Genomic DNA, 20,975 nt, shown 5'->3' with positions numbered 1-20,975 from the left:
AGTGTGGGAAAAGCATGTCCCAGTTTTTCCCGTCTCGGGACACCACTCTTCTCAACATGCTTTTAATCGTTTTGTTCAAGTGTTCACACAACCCGTCTGTTTGAGGGTGGAATATGCTTGTACGCATCTGTTGAACCTGATATAACCGACACAAGTCCTTCATCAACCGGGACATGAACGGGGTTTCCTGATCGGTTAAGATCGTCTTGGGAAGGCCCACCCGAGACAACATCATGAACAATTCCTTGGCAATTCCCTTTGACGACATGTTACGCAGGGGTATGACCTCTGGGAACTTGGTAGCGTAATCTACGGCCACTAGGATGACGCGTGTCCTCTGGCGGAGTTTGGGAGGGTTCCCACGAGGTCCATAGCTATGCATTCAAAGGGGGTCTCTATGATGGGTAGAGGAATCAAAGGGTTACGCAGGTGTGGCCGTGGAGCTGTACGCTGACGTTGATCACACGTCCTACAATACCTGGCCACATCCCGGGTGACACTGGGCCAATAGAATCTCTGCATGATTCTGTCGATAGTCTTGTCCCGTGCCAGGTGTCCTCCTAGGACGTGGGAATAGGCTAACTGTAGGACTGTATCCCTGTATGGTGTAGGCACCATTAGTAATTCCTGGTTTCCCCCCCTTTGTTACATGACCCAATATAAGAGACCCCGCCTGATTGCATAGTAAGGAAGAGGGAGCTCACCTGATCCATCGACGTTCCTCTCGTCGATCACCTTCAACTTCCTCATGGCCTCCTTTAGGTCTGGATCTCTATGCTGCGAGGTGCCGAACTGTCCCTTTAATTCCTTGGGCAGGTAGACCTCGGTAGAGGGGTGTGGAGGTTGTTCCCCATCCCCGCCAGGGGTCACCGAGGAGAATCCCTTCCAGGTTCCCTCCTCGGATGGAACTTCAAATATATCCCTTAGCGCCTTGTTGCTCGTTCCTTCCTGCGTCGTGTATAACCCTTCGCAGGTGTCTTCCCTTGGGTACTTTCCCTGTACACCTTCCTTTCGGAGTGAGAATAGACAGATTCACGGTGGGGTAATAGTGGGTGTCTCCATGGATACAGGATACGGCTACTTTGTCTGATTTGATTTTGATTTGATTTGTTGCGGAGGTCACCATCCGTTCCTCTACTAACGTAACCATACTTCCCGAGTCGAGAATGGCTACCACATCTTGTCCTTCGACTCGAACCGGAATCTCTGGGGCTATCTCTGCTAACCAACAGTGTTGATCCTGCCCTCTCGAACCGGGGTGTGTGGGGATGGGCAGTGATGGATCATGGACTCGTGACCATGGGACTCGTCCTTGCTAGGACATTGTGGGGCATAATGGTCGGGAGACTGACATTTATAACACCGACCCTGCTGTGTGGTGGCTGACTCCTCCCACCTCGAGGGTGATTGGACGTTTTGGTGAGGACGCGCCGGGGTGAGCTGTGGTACGGGATTGAGAATCCTTCTGTTCCTCCTTGTCACTTTTTAACAACTCCCCTGTAGACCGATATGTTTCCACCGCCTGGGCTATGTCGTCGGCTGACAACGGGTTGGCTTGCCCCACAACCCTTTAAGTCACTGGGTAATTCCCTCAATATCTTGTCCACTACGAGAGTCTCTATCACATGTCCTACTCCCTTTCCAGGTTCTAGCCACTGTTTCGTCAGTCGTAGTAGTGCGAAGATCTGGGCACGCACGGGTTGGTCAGCCGTATAGGTCCATTGATGGAACTTTACGGCTCTATCTCTGGCAGTCAGCTGGCACCGGGACAGAATCTCGTTTTTTAGTCGCCCATCGTCCGCAGCTTTGCGGGAATCCAGGTCAAAATAGGCTTCCTTGGCCACCCCGGTCAAAAGAGGGGCTAATGCGCTCGCCCATTCTGTGGGCAGCCACTCTTCCAAGGTGGCCGTCCTTTCGAAGGTCATGAGGAAGGCCTCTATCATCCTCCTTGGAGAGACGAGGTAAGATGGCGTGAGCAGCTGCGCTTGGCTTAACTCTAGGTTTCTTCTCGTCGGCTCAGCTGTTGTTGCAGGAGTTCTATCGTTGTCTGCTGTGCCGTGATAAACTGTTGTAGTAGGGCGTTGTCCATCGTTCTTGAATGGTTCCTCTGTGTCTACTGGAAGAATTTTGATTTACTCACTTATCCACCTAATGCCCGCATTCTACACCAATGTGAGCGGACCAAGTAATTTTGCGTCACTCTAAAGCGGAAAGGTGGAATAAACGAGTCAGGAGAAGGTTTTCTTGGATTGAACACAGTTCTCTATTGAGGGAATTTGGTCAATACAAACACTCCAACATAATCAATGAAAATCTCCCAAGGAAAAACATACATCTTCTCTAGATGAAACAGGAACACAATACGATTATCTTTAAACTACAACAAAAGTCACGGGTTTGTCACCGTCTTAATCCTTCTTCATCGATCGCTCCCCTCTCTTGGTGGCCATCTTCCAGAGATAGCTTTCCCCCCTATCTGCTGGTTCCATACTCTCTTTTGTAGGGGAAAGAGAATATGTCATTAGTACCGTCAGCTGTGCTTAATTGCCTTTGGTTACCTTGTTGGGCTGCCATCCATGAGCCCAGCCTGCCCTCTGGTGGTCCTTCTACAGTAAGGTGAAATAACATCCAAAAATAGGTGGTTATCTACAAGTTATCTAAAAGGATAGAGATGACCACATCTGAACACACGCAGGATGTTAAAGGAAAATGGGATCTAGAAATGAATGTGGTGATAGAAGATTAATCATTGGAGAGAATATGTGAAAGTAGTCACAAATGCACTATCAGCCCAGTGTGTAGGGAGTTTGCCTGGAAAGGGAAGATTTCATACTTTAGAACAACTTTCTTGATATTGAAATTTGCTCCAAAAGCTTGAGCACTATGTTGGAGGGGTGGTTGACCAATAGGAGACCACACATATTTCTTCTGGGATAAAGTGACAGGGGTTCTGTAAGACAATCCTAGACATTGAGTTACCACTGGAACCAATGCTCATTTTATTGAGGGTAATAACGTGTAACCTGGAAGGTGAAAAATAAATATGCATGTTAAGGGTACTGTTAGTGATCGCACAGAAAATGTTTACTGTCAATTGGCACACACCACAGCTTCCAACTAATTCACTGGACTCAGGGACTGAAACATGTGTATGTAATGGAGAATATGACACCCAGGTTGCAACTAAAGATGGATACTTTTTTGTCAAGTGGACTCCCATCAGATTGTACGTTGCCTGATATAATGTGGCATAATTCCCTTAATTTAATGACTCTGAAGTAAACTCCTGTAATTATTAGTGCTATTACTTTTTGTGGTCCTTTTAAAGATGTTTTAGAATTCTTCTTTATTGTGTTTACTTCTATGGCTCTCTTCCAAAACATAGAGCACGATGCCAAGGATCGTTCACATGGTGTTCTGGAATGTATATATAACTATTTTTTTGTAACATAGCTTCAAAAAGTTTAACAGCAGTTCTTGACACAAACCGATGCACCTGACACCTACTAGCATAACCTGTTCAAAGGCACTTAAATATTGTCTTGCCCATTCTCCCTCTGAATGGCACACACATACGCACTACACTGATTGAAGTGGATTGAACAGGTGACATCAATAAGGAATCATAGATTTCACCTGCATTCACCTGGTCGGTCTGTCATGGAAAGAGCAGGTGTTCCTAATGTTTAGCACACTCAGTGTATGCTAAGGTCATCACAGACCAGAAAACATATATACCAAGGTCATCGCAGAGTAGATCGATACTCATCGGGGTCATCTCATCAAGGTTATCTCATCAGGGAAGGTCATCTCATCAGGGTCATATAATCAGGGTTATCTCATTAGGGTCACCTCATCAGGGTCATCTCATCAGGGTCATCTCATCAGGGTCACCTCCATCAGGGTCAACTCCATCAGGGTCATCTCATCAGGGTCATCTCAGAGTAGATCATCTTCATCAGCCTAACCAGGATCAACACTGGGGCTGACCCCAAATATTCCAATCATTCAGATTTGATTCCGTTTACTCTGATTTGATTAACCTTTTTGCTGATTTGAGTATTCGGTATATTATTTTAGCAGGCCTCAAATATTCTAACAGGAAATGTTGTAATGCTTTAATTGTATGGTCCTGTTAAATTGTTCTACACCCTGTTCTACACCCTGTTCTACACATTGTTCTACACCTTGTTGTCCTTCTGCCAGTGTATGACATAAAGTGATCTTTGTTGTTCATGTCCATTACAGAACAGTAAACCAGATTCCTTATTGAAGATGGAAACTGAAGTGCACAAGTTTGAGAGAACGCCACTGTCGGGCAACAAAGACAAGTTTGCCTTTTCAATGACACACAAGAAGTTACTAGGGTAAGCACCGTATACTGGAGCAATGTGGTTCTCACCTGTGTGTGTGTGTGTGTGTGTGTGTGTGTGTGTGTGTGTGTGTGTGTGTGTGTGTGTGTGTGTGTGTGTGTGTGTGTGTGTGTGTGTGTGTGTGTGAGAGATGCATCTGTCCTTGGATAGAGTGAGACCTATCCATTGTTAATGTGAATTCACATCCTTACAATCCTGTAAAGTGTTTTACTCAAAATGGCAGATTATAAACACAGTGGAGTTATAGTAACATGCTATATATGACATCAGAGCTTAATAAACACAGTGAGACTCTTCTCTGAGTCATAAATAACCTTCTAGTTGGAGACTCTTCTCATGATTCATAAAGCACCTTCTAGTTGGAGACTCTTCGTTAGTCATAAAACATCTTCTAGTTGTAGACTCTTCGTTAGTCATAAAACATCTTCTAGTTGTAGACTCTTCGTTAGTCATAAAACATCTTCTAGTGGGAGACTTCTTTCAGTCATAAAGCACCTTCTTATTGAAGACTATTTTCTGAGTCATAAAGCACCTTCTAGTTGGTGACTCTCTGAGTCATAAAGCACATTCTTATTGAAGACTATTTTCTGAGTCATAAAGGACCTTCTAGTTGGAGTCTATTTCCTGAGTCTTTCAACACCTTCTAGTTGGAGACTCTTCTCTGAGTCATGAAGCACCTTCTAGTTGGAGACTCTCTGAGTCATAAAGCACATTCTTATTGAAGACTATTTTCTGAGTCATAAAGGACCTTCTAGTTGGAGTCTATTTCCTGAGTCTTTCAACACCTTCTAGTTGGAGACTCTTCTCTGAGTCATGAAGCACCTTCTAGTTGGAGACTCTTCTAATTCATGAAGCACCTTCTAGTTAAGACACTTCTCTGAGTCATAAAGCACCTTCTAGTAGGAGACTGCTCTGATTCATAAAGCATCTTCTAGTAGGAGACTGCTCTTAGTCATAAAGCATCTTCTAGTTGTAGACTCTTCGTTAGTCATAAAACATCTTCTAGTGGGAGACTTCTTTCAGTCATAAAGCACCTTCTTATTGAAGACTATTTTCTGAGTCATAAAGCACCTTCTAGTTGGTGACTCTCTGAGTCATAAAGCACATTCTTATTGAAGACTATTTTCTGAGTCATAAAGGACCTTCTAGTTGGAGTCTATTTCCTGAGTCTTTCAACACCTTCTAGTTGGAGACTCTTCTCTGAGTCATGAAGCACCTTCTAGTTGGAGACTCTCTGAGTCATAAAGCACATTCTTATTGAAGACTATTTTCTGAGTCATAAAGGACCTTCTAGTTGGAGTCTATTTCCTGAGTCTTTCAACACCTTCTAGTTGGAGACTCTTCTCTGAGTCATGAAGCACCTTCTAGTTGGAGACTCTTCTAATTCATGAAGCACCTTCTAGTTAAGACACTTCTCTGAGTCATAAAGCACCTTCTAGTAGGAGACTGCTCTGATTCATAAAGCATCTTCTAGTAGGAGACTGCTCTTAGTCATAAAGCATCTTCTAGTTGTAGACTCTTCTCTGAGTCATGAAGCACCTTCTAGTTGTAGACTCTTCGTGAGTCATAAAACATCTTCTAGTGGGAGACTTCTTTAAGTCATAAAGCACCTTCTTATTGAAGACTATATTCTGAGTCATAAAGGACCTTCTAGTTGGTGACTGTTCTCTGAGTCATAAATCACCTTTTTGTTTAAGGAGTCATTAAGCACCTTCTTGATGGAGACTGCTCTGAGTCATAAAGCATCTTCTAGTTGGAGACTGTTCTCTGAGTCATAAATCACCTTCTAGATGGTGACTGTTCTCTGAGTCATAAATCACCTTTTTGTTTAAGGAGTCACAAAGCACCTTCTAGTTGGAGACTCTTCTCTGAGTCATAAAGAACCTTCTAGTTGGAGACTCTTCTCATGATTCATAAAGCGTCTACTAGTTTGAGACTGTTCTAAGTCATAAAGCACCTCCTAATTGTAGACTGTTCTGAGTCATAAATCACCTTTTTGTTTAAGAGTCATAAAGCACCTTCTAGTTGGAGACTCTTCTCTGAGTCATAAAGAACCTTCTAGTTGGAGACTCTTCTGAGTCATTAAGAACCTTCTAGTTGGAGACTCTTCTGAGTCATAAATCATCTTCTAGATCAAGACTTATCTGAGTCATAAAGAACCTTCTAGTTGGAGATTCTTCTCTGAGTCATAAAGCACCTTCTAGATGGAGAACCTTCTCTGAGTCAAAATGCACCTTCTAGTTGGAGACTCTTCTAATTCATGAAGCACCTTTTAGTTGGAGACTCTTCTCTGAGTCATGAAGCCCCTTCTAGTTGGAGACTCTTCTGACTAATTACGCAATTCTAGTTGGAAAACCTTCTCTGAGTCATAAAGCATCCTCTAGATGAAGACTCTTCTCTGAGTCATAAAGAACCTTCTGGTTGGAGTCTCTTCTCTGAATCATAAAGCACCTACTAGTTGGAGTCTCTTCTTCTCTGATTCATAAGAACCTTTTAGTTGGAGACTCTTCTCTGAGTCATAAATCACCTTTCTGTTTAAGGAGTCATAAAGCACCTTCTAGTTGGAGACTGCTCTGAGTCATAAAGCACCTTCTAGTTGGAGACACTTCTCATGATTCATAAAGCACCTTCTAGTTTGAGACCCTTTTCTGAGTCATAAAGAACCTTCTAGTTGGAGACTCTTCTGATTCATAAAGCATCTTCTAGTAGGAGACTGCTCTGAGTCATAAAGCATCTTCTAGTAGGAGACTGCTCTGAGTCGTAAAGAACCTTCTGGTTGGAGACTGCTCTGAGTCATAAAGCATCTTCTAGTAGGAGACTGCTCTGAGTCGTAAAGAACCTTCTGGTTGGAGTCTGCTCTGAGTCATAAAGCAACTTCTAGTAGGAGACTGCTCTGATTCATAAAGCACCTTCTAGTTGGCGACTTCTCTGAGTCATAACGCATCTTCTAGTAGGAGACTTGTCTGATTCATAAAGCACCTTCTAGTTGAAGACTCTTCTCTGAGTCATAAAGCATCATCTACTAGAGACTGCTTTAAGTCATAAATCACCTTCTAGTTGAAGACTGCTGTAAATCATAAAGCACCTTGTTGAAGGAGTCATAAAGCACCTTCTAGTTTGAGACCCTTCTGATTCATAAAGCACCTTCTAGTAGGAGACTCTTCTCTGAGTCATAAAGCACCTTCTAGTAGGAGACTGTTCTCTGAGTCATAGAGCACCTTCTAGTAGGAGACTCTTCTCTGAGTCATTAAGCACCTTCTAGTAGGAGACTGTTCTCTGAGTCATAAAGCATCTTCTAGTTAGAGACTCTTCTCTGAGTCATAAAGCACCTTCTAGTAGGAGACTGTTCTCTGAGTCATAAAGCCCCTTCTAGTAGGAGACTGTTCTCTGAGTCATAAAGCACCTTCTAGTAGGAGACTGTTCCCTGAGTCATAAAGCATCTTCTAGTTAGAGACTCTTCTCTGAGTCATAAAGCACCTTCTAGTAGGAGACTGTTCTCTGAGTCATAAAGCCCCTTCTAGTAGGAGACTGTTCTCTGAGTCATTAAGCACCTTCTAGTAGGAGACTGTTCTCTGAGTCATAAAGCACCTTCTAGTAGGAGACTGTTCCCTGAGTCATAAAGCACCTTCTAGTTGGAGACTGTTCTCTGAGTCATAAAGCACATTCTAGTAGGAGACTGTTCTCTGAGTCATAAAGAACCTTCTAGTCGGAGAATCTTCATTCATAATGCATTTTCTAGTAGGAGACTGCTCTGTGTCGTAAAGTATGTTTCCAATTGTAGACACTAGTGCGCCTGTCTGCTCACTCAAACCCTTGTCATTTTCTTGTCTTATGTTGCACCTTCTCCACATTTTCCAGGAATATTCTTATGATGTATCCAGAGTATTTTCAGATTTCGTTATAAACGAATGTGGAGAAAAGTACAGTAAATGTAAAATGCACATAAAATCCACAGTGTAATATTTTGTATTCAGTCTTGGGCCATTGAATAGTTGTGTCCTCAACTTTGGTCTAATCATTTTCCCATTATCTTGAAACTGTTCCCTTTTAATTGCTTCCATGGTTATGCTTTTCATATTTATTCTGGCAGGAAATGTCCAAGTTCCCACCAGTGTAAAGGGTTATTCTGTGTATGTTTCTCTCTCTCTCAGTTCTAAGCTGAAGCCCCAGACTAACTCCAGTGTGTTCAGCTCGTTACAAAACCTAAAAGAGGACAAGGCCAAGCCGGTGAGAGACGAGTATGAGTATGTGTCAGACGAAGGAGAGCTGAAGATTGATGAGTTCCCCATCAGGAGGAAAAAGAGAGACTTATCCTGTGAGTTTTCTGTTTGAAAGTAAATATTACCGTCAGGTAAAATGCCCCACAATTGGCAGCTCAGTGGCTCCAAATACTGCGAATGTTGGCAATTGTTTACCTGAGTGCCCTGGAACATTACCTCAGAACTTGGTGACACACTACCCCCTATTGTTTATCACCTGTCCCTGGTCAATCTAGTCCTAGAGAATATCTACTTTCTATTTGAAAGTCAATACTTCCTTCAGGTAGAATTTACTACGATTGGGCAGCTAAAATGCGCCAAGTTATGCTAATTTATAAATTGGCAAAAGATTATATCACACCACTACATACTTCAGCCAAGAAAAGCTATATCACAGTTTCTAGCTTTGTATTACATACTTTTTCCACATTCCACAAATCCTCAGCAATCTACACACAATACCCCATAATGACAAAGCGAAAACAGAAATACCTTATTTACATAAGTATTCAGAGCTTTTGCTATGAGACTCAAAATTGAGCTCAGGTGCATCCTGTTTCCATTGATCCTCCTTCACACAGCCAAGACAACACAGGGGTGGCTTCGGGACAAGTCTCTGAATGTCCTTGGTCCTTGAGTGGCCCAGCCAGAGTCTGGACTTGAACCCGATCTAACATCTCTGGAGAGACTTGAAAATAACTTTGCAGCGACGCTCCCCATCCAACCTGACAGAGCTTGAGAGGATCTCCACAAAGGAAAGGGAGAAACTCCCCAAATACAGGTGTGCCAAGCTTGTATGGTCATACCCAAGAAGACTCAAGGCTGTAATCACTGCCAAAGGTGCTTCAACAAAGTACTGAGTAAAGGGTCTGAATATTTATGTAAATGTTGATATTTCAGTTCTCATTTAAATTAGAAAACAGTTTAATCCATTTCAGAATAAGGCTGTAACATAACAAAATGTGGAAAAAGTCAAGGGGTCTGAATACTTTCCAAAGGCACTGTATATATTTCTTTGTCACAATACTGCAGTAAATAAATCTATTAAAGTTCACCTTAGGTTTATTGAGCTTGTGAAAGAGTAGTCCTGTCTTCTGATTGGCAAGTTGTTGATTAGACACTCTCTTGTGATTGGATAGTTGTTGATTGACTCTCTCTTCTCTCCCTGCCAGTCCTGTCAAACATCAAAGAAGCAATCCAGCCATCCAAGAAGCCAAAGCTTATCCCCTCTGATGTCAAGGTATGTAAGCTCCTCCCCCAAGGTATGACCAATAATATCCTTCTATACTCCAAGTAAAGACCAGTAATAGAATGTCTAACATTCTGTTCACTCAGACCCTTTTCACACTAAATCAAATCAAATCAAATGTTATTGGTCACATACACATATTTAGCAGATGTTATTGCATGTGTAGCAAAATGCAGTAATACCTAACAATTCACAACAATACACACAGCTAAAAGTAAAATAATGGAATTAAGAAATATATACATATTAAGACGAGCAATGCAATGCATCGACCGCATTATCTACCAAGGGAATTATCTTCGATTATAATCACAGCCGTATATATTCCCCCCCAAGCAGACACATCGATGGCTCTGAACAAACTTTATTTGACTCTTTGCAAACTGGAATCCACATATCCTGAGGCTGCATTCATTGTAGCTGGGGATTTTAACAAGGCTAATCTGAAAACAAGACTCCCTAACCAGGGCTGGCAAAACCTTGGATCACTGCTATTCTAACTTCCGCAACGCATATATATTCGGTCATGTTTCCGGTCACCTTGCCCTGGTTAAAAGCAGTGGTTCGTGCTTTCAGTTTTACGCGAATGCTGCCATCAATCCACAGTTTCTGGTTTGGGAATGTTTTAATCGTTGCTATGGGAATGACATCTTCAACGCACGTTCTAATGAACTCGCTCACCGAATCAGCGTATTCGTCAATGTTGTTGTTTGACGCAATACGAAACATGTCCCAGTCCACGTGATGGAAGCAGTCTTGGAGTGTGGAATCAGATTGGTCGGACCAGCGTTGCTCCGCTCTCCTTTCGGAAAAGCTGACCACGACTCAATTTTGTTGCTCCCTGCCTACAGACAGAAACTAAAACAAGAAGCTCCCGCGCTGAGGTCTGTTCAACGCTGGTCCGACCAATCTGATTCCACACTCCAAGACTGCTTCAATCACGTGGACTGGGATATGTTTCGTATTGCGTCAAACAACAACATTGACGAATACGCTGATTCGGTGAGCGAGTTCATTAGAACGTGCGTTGAAGATGTCGTTCCCATAGCAACGATTAAAACATTCCCAAACCAGAAATTGTGGATTGATGGCAGCATTCGCGTAAAACTGAAAGCGCGAACCACTGCTTTTAACCAGGGCAAGGTGACCGGAAACATGACCGAATACAAACAGTGTAGCTATTCCCTCCGCAAGACAATCAAACAAGCTAAGCGTCAGTATAGAGACAAAGTAGAATCTCAATTCAACGGCTCAGACACAAGAGGTATGTGGCAGGGTCTACAGTCAATCACGGAAAACCAGCCCAGTCACGGACCAGGATGTCCTGCTCCCAGGCAGACTAAATAACTTTTTTGCCCGCTTTGAGGACAATACAGTGCCACTGACACGGCCCGCAACCAAAACATGCGGACTCTCCTTCACTGCAGCCGAGGTGAGTAAAACATTTAAACGTGTTAACCCTCGCAAGGCTGCAGGCCCAGACGGCAGCCCCAGCCGCACCCTCAAAGCATGCGCAGACCAGCTGGCTGGTGTGTTTACGGACATATTCAATCAATCCCTATCCCAGTCTGCTGTTCCCACATGCTTCAAGAGGGCCACCATTGTTCCTGTTCCCAAGAAAGCTAAGGTAACTGAGCTAAACGACTACCGCCCCGTAGCACTCACTTCCGTCATCATGAAGTGCTTTGAGAGAGTAGTCAAGGACCATATCACCTCCACCCTACCTGACCACGACCCTTTCTTCTTTCTGGAGAGTTCTTTATTCCTGTCTGTGTGATGTCCTGAGAACCCAGCTGGCTGTATGGACGGAGACAGTACATCCAGAGAGAGCCATGACTCCGTGAAACAGAGTATGTTACAATCCCTGATGTCTCTCTGGAAGGAGATCCTCGCCCTGAGCTCGTCTACGTTATTGTCCAGAGTTGGAAGGGGTGGATATTGTGCATGCCTCCTGAGTCGGACTAGAGGTCCACTCTGAATACCTCTTCTCTGCCGGCAGCGTCTTGGAACAGCCTCTGGGATAAGTTCAATTGCACTGGGGGGTAAGAACTAATTATCCAATTTGGAATGTCATATTCCTGCTCGTAATGGTGAGTTTTCGTCGCACTCAAATCCAAAAGTTATTTCCGGCTGTATGTAATAACACAAAAAAACGAAATACTGCAAAATTGCTTAGGAGCTAGAAGCAGAGCTGCCATGTCTGTCAGCGCCATCTACCACTACTGAGCTGAGCAGAGCAGTGCTGGACTGGCCTGGTTACACATCCACCATAGTGTCTGGAACTGTGCTGGAAAAGACGATGTGAAAGGAAACTATCCGAGCCAGCACAGTACGGTTCAGTTCAGGTCAGCAGGATAGTGTTATCAGGTTCATAGTGTTCATAATAGGTTCATAGGGGCGGCAGGGTAGCCTAGTGGTTAGAGTGTTGGACTAGTAACCAGAAGGTTGCAAGTTCAAACCCCCGAGCTGACAAGGTACAAATCTGTCGTTCTGCCCCTGAACAGGCAGTTAACCCACTGTTCCTAGGCCGTCATTGAAAATAAGAATTTGTTCTTAACTGAGGTAAAATATATTTTTTTGTTAATATCAGGTTCATAGTGTTCATAACAGGTTCATAGTGTTAATATCAGGTTCATAGTGTTCATAACAGGTTCATAGTGTTAATATCAGGTTCATAGTGTTAATATCAGGTTCATAGTGTTCATAACAGGTTCATAGTGTTACCAGGTTCATAGTGTTAATATCAGGTTCATAGTGTTAACAGGTTCATTGTGTTAATATCAGGTCCATAGTGTTAATATTAGGTCCATAGTGTTATCATGTTCATAGTTTAATACCAGGTCCATAGTGTTAATATAAGGTTCATAGTGTTAATATCAGGTTCATAGTGTTCATAACAGGTTCATAGTGTTAATATCAGGTTCATATTGTTAATATCAGGTTCATAGTGTTCATAACAGGTTCATAGTGTTACCAGGTTCATAGTGTTAATATCAGGTTCATAGTGTTAACAGGTTCATAGTGTTACTATCAGTTTCATAGTGTTAATATCAGGTTTATAGTGTTAACAGGTTCATGGTGTTAATATTAGGTTCATAGTGTTAATATCAGGTCCATAGTGTTATCATGATCATAGTGTTAATATCAGGTTCAAAGTGTTAACAGGTTCATAGTGTTAATATCAGGTTCATAGTGTTAATATCAGGTCCATAGTGTTAATATCAGGTCCATAGTGTTAACAGGTTCATAGTGTTAATATCAGGTCCATAGTGTTAATATCAGGGTCATAGTGTTAATATCAGGCTCATAGTGTTAATATCAGGTTTATAGTGTTAACAGGTTCATGGTGTTAATATTAGGTTCATAGTGTTAATATCAGGTCCATAGTGTTATCATGATCATAGTGTTAATATCAGGTTCAAAGTGTTAACAGGTTCATAGTGTTAATATCAGGTTCATAGTGTTAATATCAGGTCCATAGTGTTAATATCAGGTCCATAGTGTTAACAGGTCCATAGTGTTAACAGGTCCATAGTGTTATCATGTTCATAGTGTTAACAGGTTCATAGTGTTAATATCAGGTTCATAGTGTTAATATCAGGTCCATAGTGTTGACATGTCCATAGTGTTAACAGGTCCATAGTGTTAACAGGTCCATAGTGTTATCATGTTCATAGTGTTAACAGGTTCATAGTGTTAACAGGTTCATAGTGTTAATATCAGGTCCATAGTGTTAATATCAGGTCCATAGTGTTGACAGGTCCATAGTGTTAACAGGTTCATAGTGTTATCAGGTTCATAGTGTTAACAGGTTCATAGTGTTAATATCAGGTCCATAGTGTTAATACCAGGGTCATAGTGTTAATATCAGGCTCATAGTGTTAACACGGCCATACTGTTAATATCAGGTCCATAGTGTTAATATCAGGTCCATAGTGTTGACAGGTCCATAGTGTTAACAGGTTCATAGTGTTATCAGGTTCATAGTGTTAACAGGTTCATAGTGTTAATATCAGGTCCATAGTGTTTTCATGTTCATAGTGTTAATATCAGGTTCATCGTGTTAATATCAGGTTCATCGTGTTAATATCAGGTTCATAGTGTTAATATCAGGTTCATAGTGTTATCAGGTTCATAGTGTTAACAGGTTAATGTCTAGAGATTCTCTAACATCCAGAAGGACTCTGATATCTACAGTTAGACGTCCATTAAGACAACGGCCTAATGACTGCTTCTAAGATCCCAACAGTCAGAGGAAAACATTCTGGAATATTTTCTCCGTCCACGTGGTCATTAATGAATTCCGTGTGATCCTCTATGTTGCAATGGAAATCACATGTGTGTGAGTGAAGCGTGTGTGAATCAAAGGCAGCGCTGTGCAGCGCCGGGCCAAAGGACACCACACATTGAGAGAGAGAGAAAGAGAGCAGAGTACCTCTCCCACCCAGATGCAGAGGCCTCTTTGGCCCCCTGCTCCATGGCTTCCCTCCACCACAGTACAGTACCCCTTGGATATAAAAAATTACAAGGCACGGAAAGAGTGCAAACAGAAGCTCCTCATGGCCAATCTAGAGACACTTTGCTGACTGCTACAAAAATGGGAACGTAATCAACTTAATCTTCCACACAGACCATCCCTGGGCATGGCACAGTGCTATATTAATACAGACCATCCCTGGGCATGGCACAGTGCTATATTAATACAGACCATCCCTGGGCATGGCACAGTGCTATATTAATACAGACCATCCCTGGGCATGGCACACTAAGAGCACACTACCCCTGTATTGGCGGAGGGTGGAAAATCAGAATAGTGTAAAACGAGAACCCTGAGACAGACACTAGAGGTCGACCGATTAACCGATTAATTAGGGCCGATTTCAAGTTTTCATTAACAATCGGAAATCTGTATTTTTGGACACCGATTTGGACGATTTTTTTTTTTTTTTTTACACCTTTATTTAATATTTATTTAACTAGGCAAGTCAGTTAAGAACACATTCTTATTTTCAATGACGGCCTGGGACGGGTGGGTTAACTGCCTCGTTTAGGGCAGAACGACAGATTTGTACCTTGTCAGCTCGGGGGATCCAATCTTGCAACCGTACAGTTAACTAGTTCAACGCTCTAACCACCTGCCTTACATTGCACTTCACGAGGAGACTGCCTGTTACGCGAATGCAGTAAGAAGCCAAAGTAAGTTGCTAGCTAGCATTAAACTTATAAAAAACAATCAATCAATCATAATCACTAGTTAACTACACATGGTTGATGATATTACTAGTTTATCTAGCGTGTCCTGCGTTGCATATAATCGATGCGGTGCATATCATTGCGCCAATGTGTACCTAACCCTAAACATCAATGCCTTTCTTAAAATCAGTACACAGAAGTATATATTTTTAAACCTGCATATTTAGCTAAAAGAAATCCAGGTTAGCAGGCAATATTAACCAGGTGAAATTGTGTCACTTCTCTTGCGTTCATTGAACGCAGAGTCAGTGTATATGCAACAGTTTGGGCCGCCTAATTTGCCAGAATTATACGTAATTATGACATAACATTGAAGACTTATGGATGCCACCCGTTAGATAAAATACGGAACGGTTCCCTGAAATAATAAATGTCTTGTTTTCGAGATGATAGTTTCCGGATACGACCATATTAATGAAATGAGGCTCGTATTTCTGTGTGTTATTATATTACAATTAAGTCTATGATTTGATAGAACAGTCTGACTGAGCGGTGGTAGGCAGCAGCAGGGTCGTAAGCATTCATTCAAACATGACTTTCATGTGTTTTGCCAGCAGCTCTGCTGTTTATGACTTCAAGCCTATCAACTCCCGAGATTAGGCTGGTGTAACCCTTGTCACGAACCGACTCAAAGCCCGTAACAAAAAGGAGACAACGTGGAGATAAGGAGTAACAAAACATATATTTATTAAATAAAGTAACTAAGTATACTGTACAATGGTGTGTGTAATCAGTAATCAGTAGTGTAAGTGAGTGTTTTGCATGCATGAATGTCATAATGCAGGGTGTTGAAAGGTGCCAAAGCAAACAACCAAAAGGCAAACAAGATACACAACAAAATCTGTAAAGGTGTCTGCATGGAGAGAGTCTCCTCCATGAATGGGGAAGTGGTGTGTTTATCCTGGGACACACCTAGCCCAGGTGTTTCCCATGTAGCTGACGACCCTCCCAACTCCGCCCACCGGCATCCTAATAAGGAAACAAGAACAAAGAGAGAATACGGCAGACAGAGTGGGAGGGTCGTCACACCGATGTGAAATGACTAGCTAGTTAGCGGGGTGCGCGCTAATAGCGTTTCAAACGTCACTCGCTCTGAGACTTGGAGTAATTGTTCCCCTTGCTCTGAATACGTCCATAAACACTCCAGCCAGCTGGTCTGCGCATGCTCTGAGGACACGGTTAGGTATTTCGTCTGGGCTGTCAGCCTTGCGACGGTTAACACGTTTAAATGTTTTACTCACATCGGCCACGGAGAAGGACAGCCCACAGTCCTTGGTAGCGGGCCCTGTCAATGTCAGTGTGTTATCCTCAAAGCTTGCGAAGAATGTGTTTAGCCTGCCCGGAAGCAAGACGTCGGTCTTGGCGGCGTGGCTGGTTTTCCTTTTATAGTCCGTGATTGTCTGTAGTCCCTGCCACATACGTCTCATGTCTGAGCCATTGAATTGCGACTCCTCTTTATCTCTACACTGACGTTTAGCTTGTCGGTGTCTGCCCTTCGTACATCAGCTGATATCTCAAAGTGCTATACAGAAACGCTAAACAGCAAGCAATGCAGGTGTTGAAGCACGTTGGCTAAGAAAAACTCCCTAGAAAGGCCAAAACCTAGGAAGAAACCTAGAGAGGAACCAGGCTATGAGGGGAGGCCAGTCCTGTGGCTGTGCCGGGTGGAGATTATAACAGAACATGGCCAAGATGTTCCAATGTTCATAAATGACCAGCATGGTCAAATAAGAGGTCTGGGACAGGTAGCACGTCTGGTGAACAGGTAAGGATTCCATAGCCGCAGGCAGAACAGTTGAAACTGGAGCAGCAGCACGGCCAGGTGGACTGGGGACAGCAAGGAGTCATCATGCCAGGTAGTCCTAGGCATGGTCCTAAGGCTCAGGCCCTCCGAGAGAGAGAAAGAAAGAGAGAATTAGAGAGAGCATACTTAAATTCACACAGGACGCCGGATAAGACAGGAGAAGTACTCCAGATATAACAAACTGACCCTAGCCCCCTGACACATTAACTACTGCAGCATAAATACTGGAGGCTGAGACAGGAGGGGTCAGGAGACACTGTGGCCCCATCCGAAGATACCCCCGGACAGGGCCAAACAGGAAGGATATATCCACACCCACTTTGCCAAAGCACAACCCCCACACCACTAGAGGGATATCTTCAACCACCAACTTACCATCCTGAAACAAGGCCGAGTATAGCCCACAAAGATCTCCGCCACGGCACAACCCAAGGGGGGGGCAACCCAGACAGGAAGATCACATCAGTGACTCAACCCACTCTAGTGATGCACCCCTCCCAGGGACGGCATGGAAGAGTGACTCAGCCCCTGTAATAGGGTTAGAGGCTGAGAATCCCAGTGGAAAGAGGGGAACCGGCCAGGCAGAGACAGCAAGGGCGGTTCATTGCTCCAGAGCCTTTCCGTTCACCTTCACACTCCTGGGCCAGACTACACTCAACCAAAGGACCTACTGAAGAGATGAGTCTTCAGTAAAGACTTAAAGGTTGAGACCGAGTCTGCGTCTCTCGCAGGGTAGGTAGGCAGACCATTCCATAGAAATGGAGCTCTATAGGAGAAAGCCCTGCCTCCAGGTGTTTGCTTAGAAATTCTAGGGACAATTAGGAGGCCTGCGTCTTGTGACCGTAGCGTATGTGTAGGTATGTACGGCACTACCAAATCGGAAAGATAGGTAGGAGCAAGCCCATGTAATGCTTTGTAGTTTGGAAGTAAAACCTTGAAATCATCCCTTGCCTTAACAGGAAGCCAGTGTAGGAAGTCTAGCACTGGAGTAATATGATCAAATTTTTGGGTTCTAGTCAGGATTCTAGCAGCCGTATTTAGCACTAACTGAAGTTTATTTAGTGCTTTATCCGGGTAGCCGGAAAGTAGAGCATTGCAGTAGTCTAACCTAGAAGTAACAAAAGCATGGATGAATTTTTCTGCATCATTTTTGGGCAGAAAGTTTCTGATTTTTGCAATGTTACGTAGATGGAAAACAGTCTGATATGTTCGTCAAAAGAGAGATCAGGGTCCAGAGTAACGCCGAGGTCCTTCACAGTTTTATTTGAGACGACTGTACAACCATCAAGATTAATTGTCAGCAGGGATATCCTAATTGGCCGGTAGGGACATCCTTCTCTCATCGCGCACTAGTGACTCCTGTGGCGGGCCAGGCGCAGTGCACGCTAACCAGGTCGCCAGGTGGACGGTGTTTCCTCCGACACATTCGTGTGACTGGCTTCCAGGTTGGATGAGCGCTGTGTTAAGACGCAGTGCAGCTTGGTTGGGTTGTGTTTCGGAGGACGCATGGCTTTCGACCTTCGTCTCTCCCTGTTAGACCTGGTCCCTGTCAGACCTGGTCCCTATCAGACCTGGTCCCTATCAGACCTGGTCCCTGTCAGACCTGGTCCCTATCAGACCTGGTCCCTATCAGACCTGGTCCCTATCAGACCTGGTCCCTGTCAGACCTGGTCCCTATCAGACCTGGTCCCTATCAGACCTGGTCCCTGTCAGACCTGGTCCCTATCAGACCTGGTCCCTGTCAGACCTGGTCCCTGTCAGACCTGGTCCCTATCAGACCTGGTCCCTGTCAGACCTGGTCCCTGTCAGACCTGGTCCCTGTCAGACCTGGTCCCTATCAGACCTGGTCCCTATCAGACCTGGTCCCTGTCAGACCTGGTCCCTGTCAGACCTGGTCCCTGTCAGACCTGGTCCCTATCAGACCTGGTCCCTGTCAGACCTGGTCCCTATCAGACCTGGTCCCTGTCAGACCTGGTCCCTGACAGTAAATCTTAGTAAGACTAACAAATGGTGTTCCAACAAAGGTCCCTTCTCCAGGGCCAGAAATACAAATTCCATTAGACACCGTTGCCCTAGAGCACACAAAAAACATCAGTACCACAGGTAACTTCCACAAAGCTGTGAACGATCTGACAGACAAGGCAAGAAGGGCCTTCTATGCCATCAAAAGGAACATAACATTTGAAATACCAATTAGGATCTGTCTAAAAATACTTGAATCAGTTATAGGATCCATTTCCCTTCATGGTTGTGAGGTCTTGGGTCCACTCAACAACCAAACAACAACAATTTGAAAGGAAACACTTTGAAGTTTGTGGAATTAATGTAGCAGAATATAACATATTAGATCCGGTAAAATATAATTCTAACAGCAGTGTGTTTGCAAAGTTTCAGACTCATCCAGTGGAGAATTATTTTACTGCACAATATTTTGTTCCAAGTCTGCCTCGAGTTTGCCCACATTGATACATTTTCAACTACATAACTACAGAGAGCATACAAAAATCCTATGGTGATACAACATTTAAGTTTACACACTCCCAGGAATGTCATACATGATGGATCATTACCTTCCCTACAGAAAAGACACTAACCTTCACACATCTAGATGGCCAGGCAGGGTGGGTGTGGAGCCAGACACAGCTGTGGGTTCAAACTGTAGATCCCAGTGACACAGATCCACAAAGAATTAGAAAACAAACTACATTTTTGACAAACTCTCATATCTACTGGGTGAAATACCACAGTGTGCCATCACAGCAGCAAGACGTCTTGTTGCCACAAGAAAAGGGCAACCAGTGAAGAACTTTAACTATTTGCACATCGTTACAACACTGTACAAAAAAATATACTTATTTTCCACCATAATTTGCAAATAAATTCATTAAAAATCCTACAATGTGATTTTCAGGATTTTTTTTCTCATTTTGTTTGTCATATTTGAAGTGTACCTACAGGCCTCTCTCATCTTTTTAGTGGGAGAACTTCCACAATTGGTGGCTGACTAAATACGTTTTTGCCCCACTGTATATAGACATAATATGACCCTTGAGAGAGAGAGAGAGAGAGAGAGAGAGAGAGAGAGAGAGAGAGAGAGAGAGAGAGAGAGAGAGAGAGACCTAGAGACCTAGATCCAGCTGTTACAGGCCTCCATCACTATTGTCATGAGGATCAGTAGTACTGGGTGTGTTTAAGTAGGGGAGGTGTTGTACTGTATATCCCACTCCTGGGGCGGCAGGGTAGCCTAGTGGTTAGAGCGTTGGACGAGTAACCGGATTTTGCAAGTTCAAACCCCCAAGCTGACAAGGTACAAAACTGTCGTTCTGCCCCTGAACAGGCAGTTAACCCACTGTTCCTAGGCCGTCATTGAAAATAAGAATTTGTTCTTAACTGACTTGCCTAGTTAAATAAAGGTAAAATAAATTTTAAAAACTCCTACTGCCCCATTCAACCAGGTCATCGTTATAATAGTAGTAGGAATGTATCCTAACTGACGGGTCATGTCTGGGATCACCTGTGTGACGTAGATCAGGTGTACGTCTGGCTGTCAGGCGTCATTGTGTGCCTGTGGTGTGTTTCCGTTTCACAGTGAATTATAAAGTTATATGCTCTTCTTGTGTTCAGTGTGTTGTACAATAAAACGTGTTGCTCTATTCCATTCTCAGAAGACTGACTCATCAGATGAAGAGTCGCTCCACATCGACACAGAAGTCAAGCCAGAGGTCAAGCGGGAGTTGAAAGGTCGTAACTTGAAGGTAAAGAAGAAGGCGGGAAGCACGGCAGGCATCCTGGACCTACTACAGGCCAGCAAAGCAGTGGGCGGCATCGACTACAGCGTCAACAGGTACATCATTTTTTTATACCTTAATTTAATTAGGCAAGCCAGTTAAGAACAAATTCTTATTTATGGCCTACCACAAGGCAAAAGGCCTCCTGCGAGGATGGGGGCTGGGATTAAAAATACAAAATAAAAATATATGACAAAACACACATCACGATAAGAGAGATACCATTACATAACGAGTGACCTAAGACGA

General features: G+C 43.5%; 1 protein-coding gene across 1 annotated transcript in view; it reads left to right on the top strand.

Annotated features, from left to right (window-relative positions):
- Window positions 1–20,975, top strand: part of phf2 (PHD finger protein 2) — a 134,794-nt gene that overhangs the window by 93,433 nt on the left and 20,386 nt on the right. The window contains exons 14-17 of the mRNA XM_036951005.1: window positions 4,249–4,367; window positions 8,525–8,688; window positions 9,805–9,872; window positions 20,604–20,782. Of these exons, the coding sequence (XP_036806900.1) occupies window positions 4,249–4,367; window positions 8,525–8,688; window positions 9,805–9,872; window positions 20,604–20,782 (530 nt within the window). The remainder of the gene's footprint in view (window positions 1–4,248; window positions 4,368–8,524; window positions 8,689–9,804; window positions 9,873–20,603; window positions 20,783–20,975) is intronic.

The sequence above is a fragment of the Oncorhynchus mykiss genome, chromosome 17, assembly GCF_013265735.2.
Source record: "Oncorhynchus mykiss isolate Arlee chromosome 17, USDA_OmykA_1.1, whole genome shotgun sequence".
Classification (NCBI taxonomy): Eukaryota; Metazoa; Chordata; class Actinopteri; order Salmoniformes; family Salmonidae; genus Oncorhynchus; species Oncorhynchus mykiss.
This window is presented reverse-complemented; position numbering and strand designations above follow the sequence as displayed.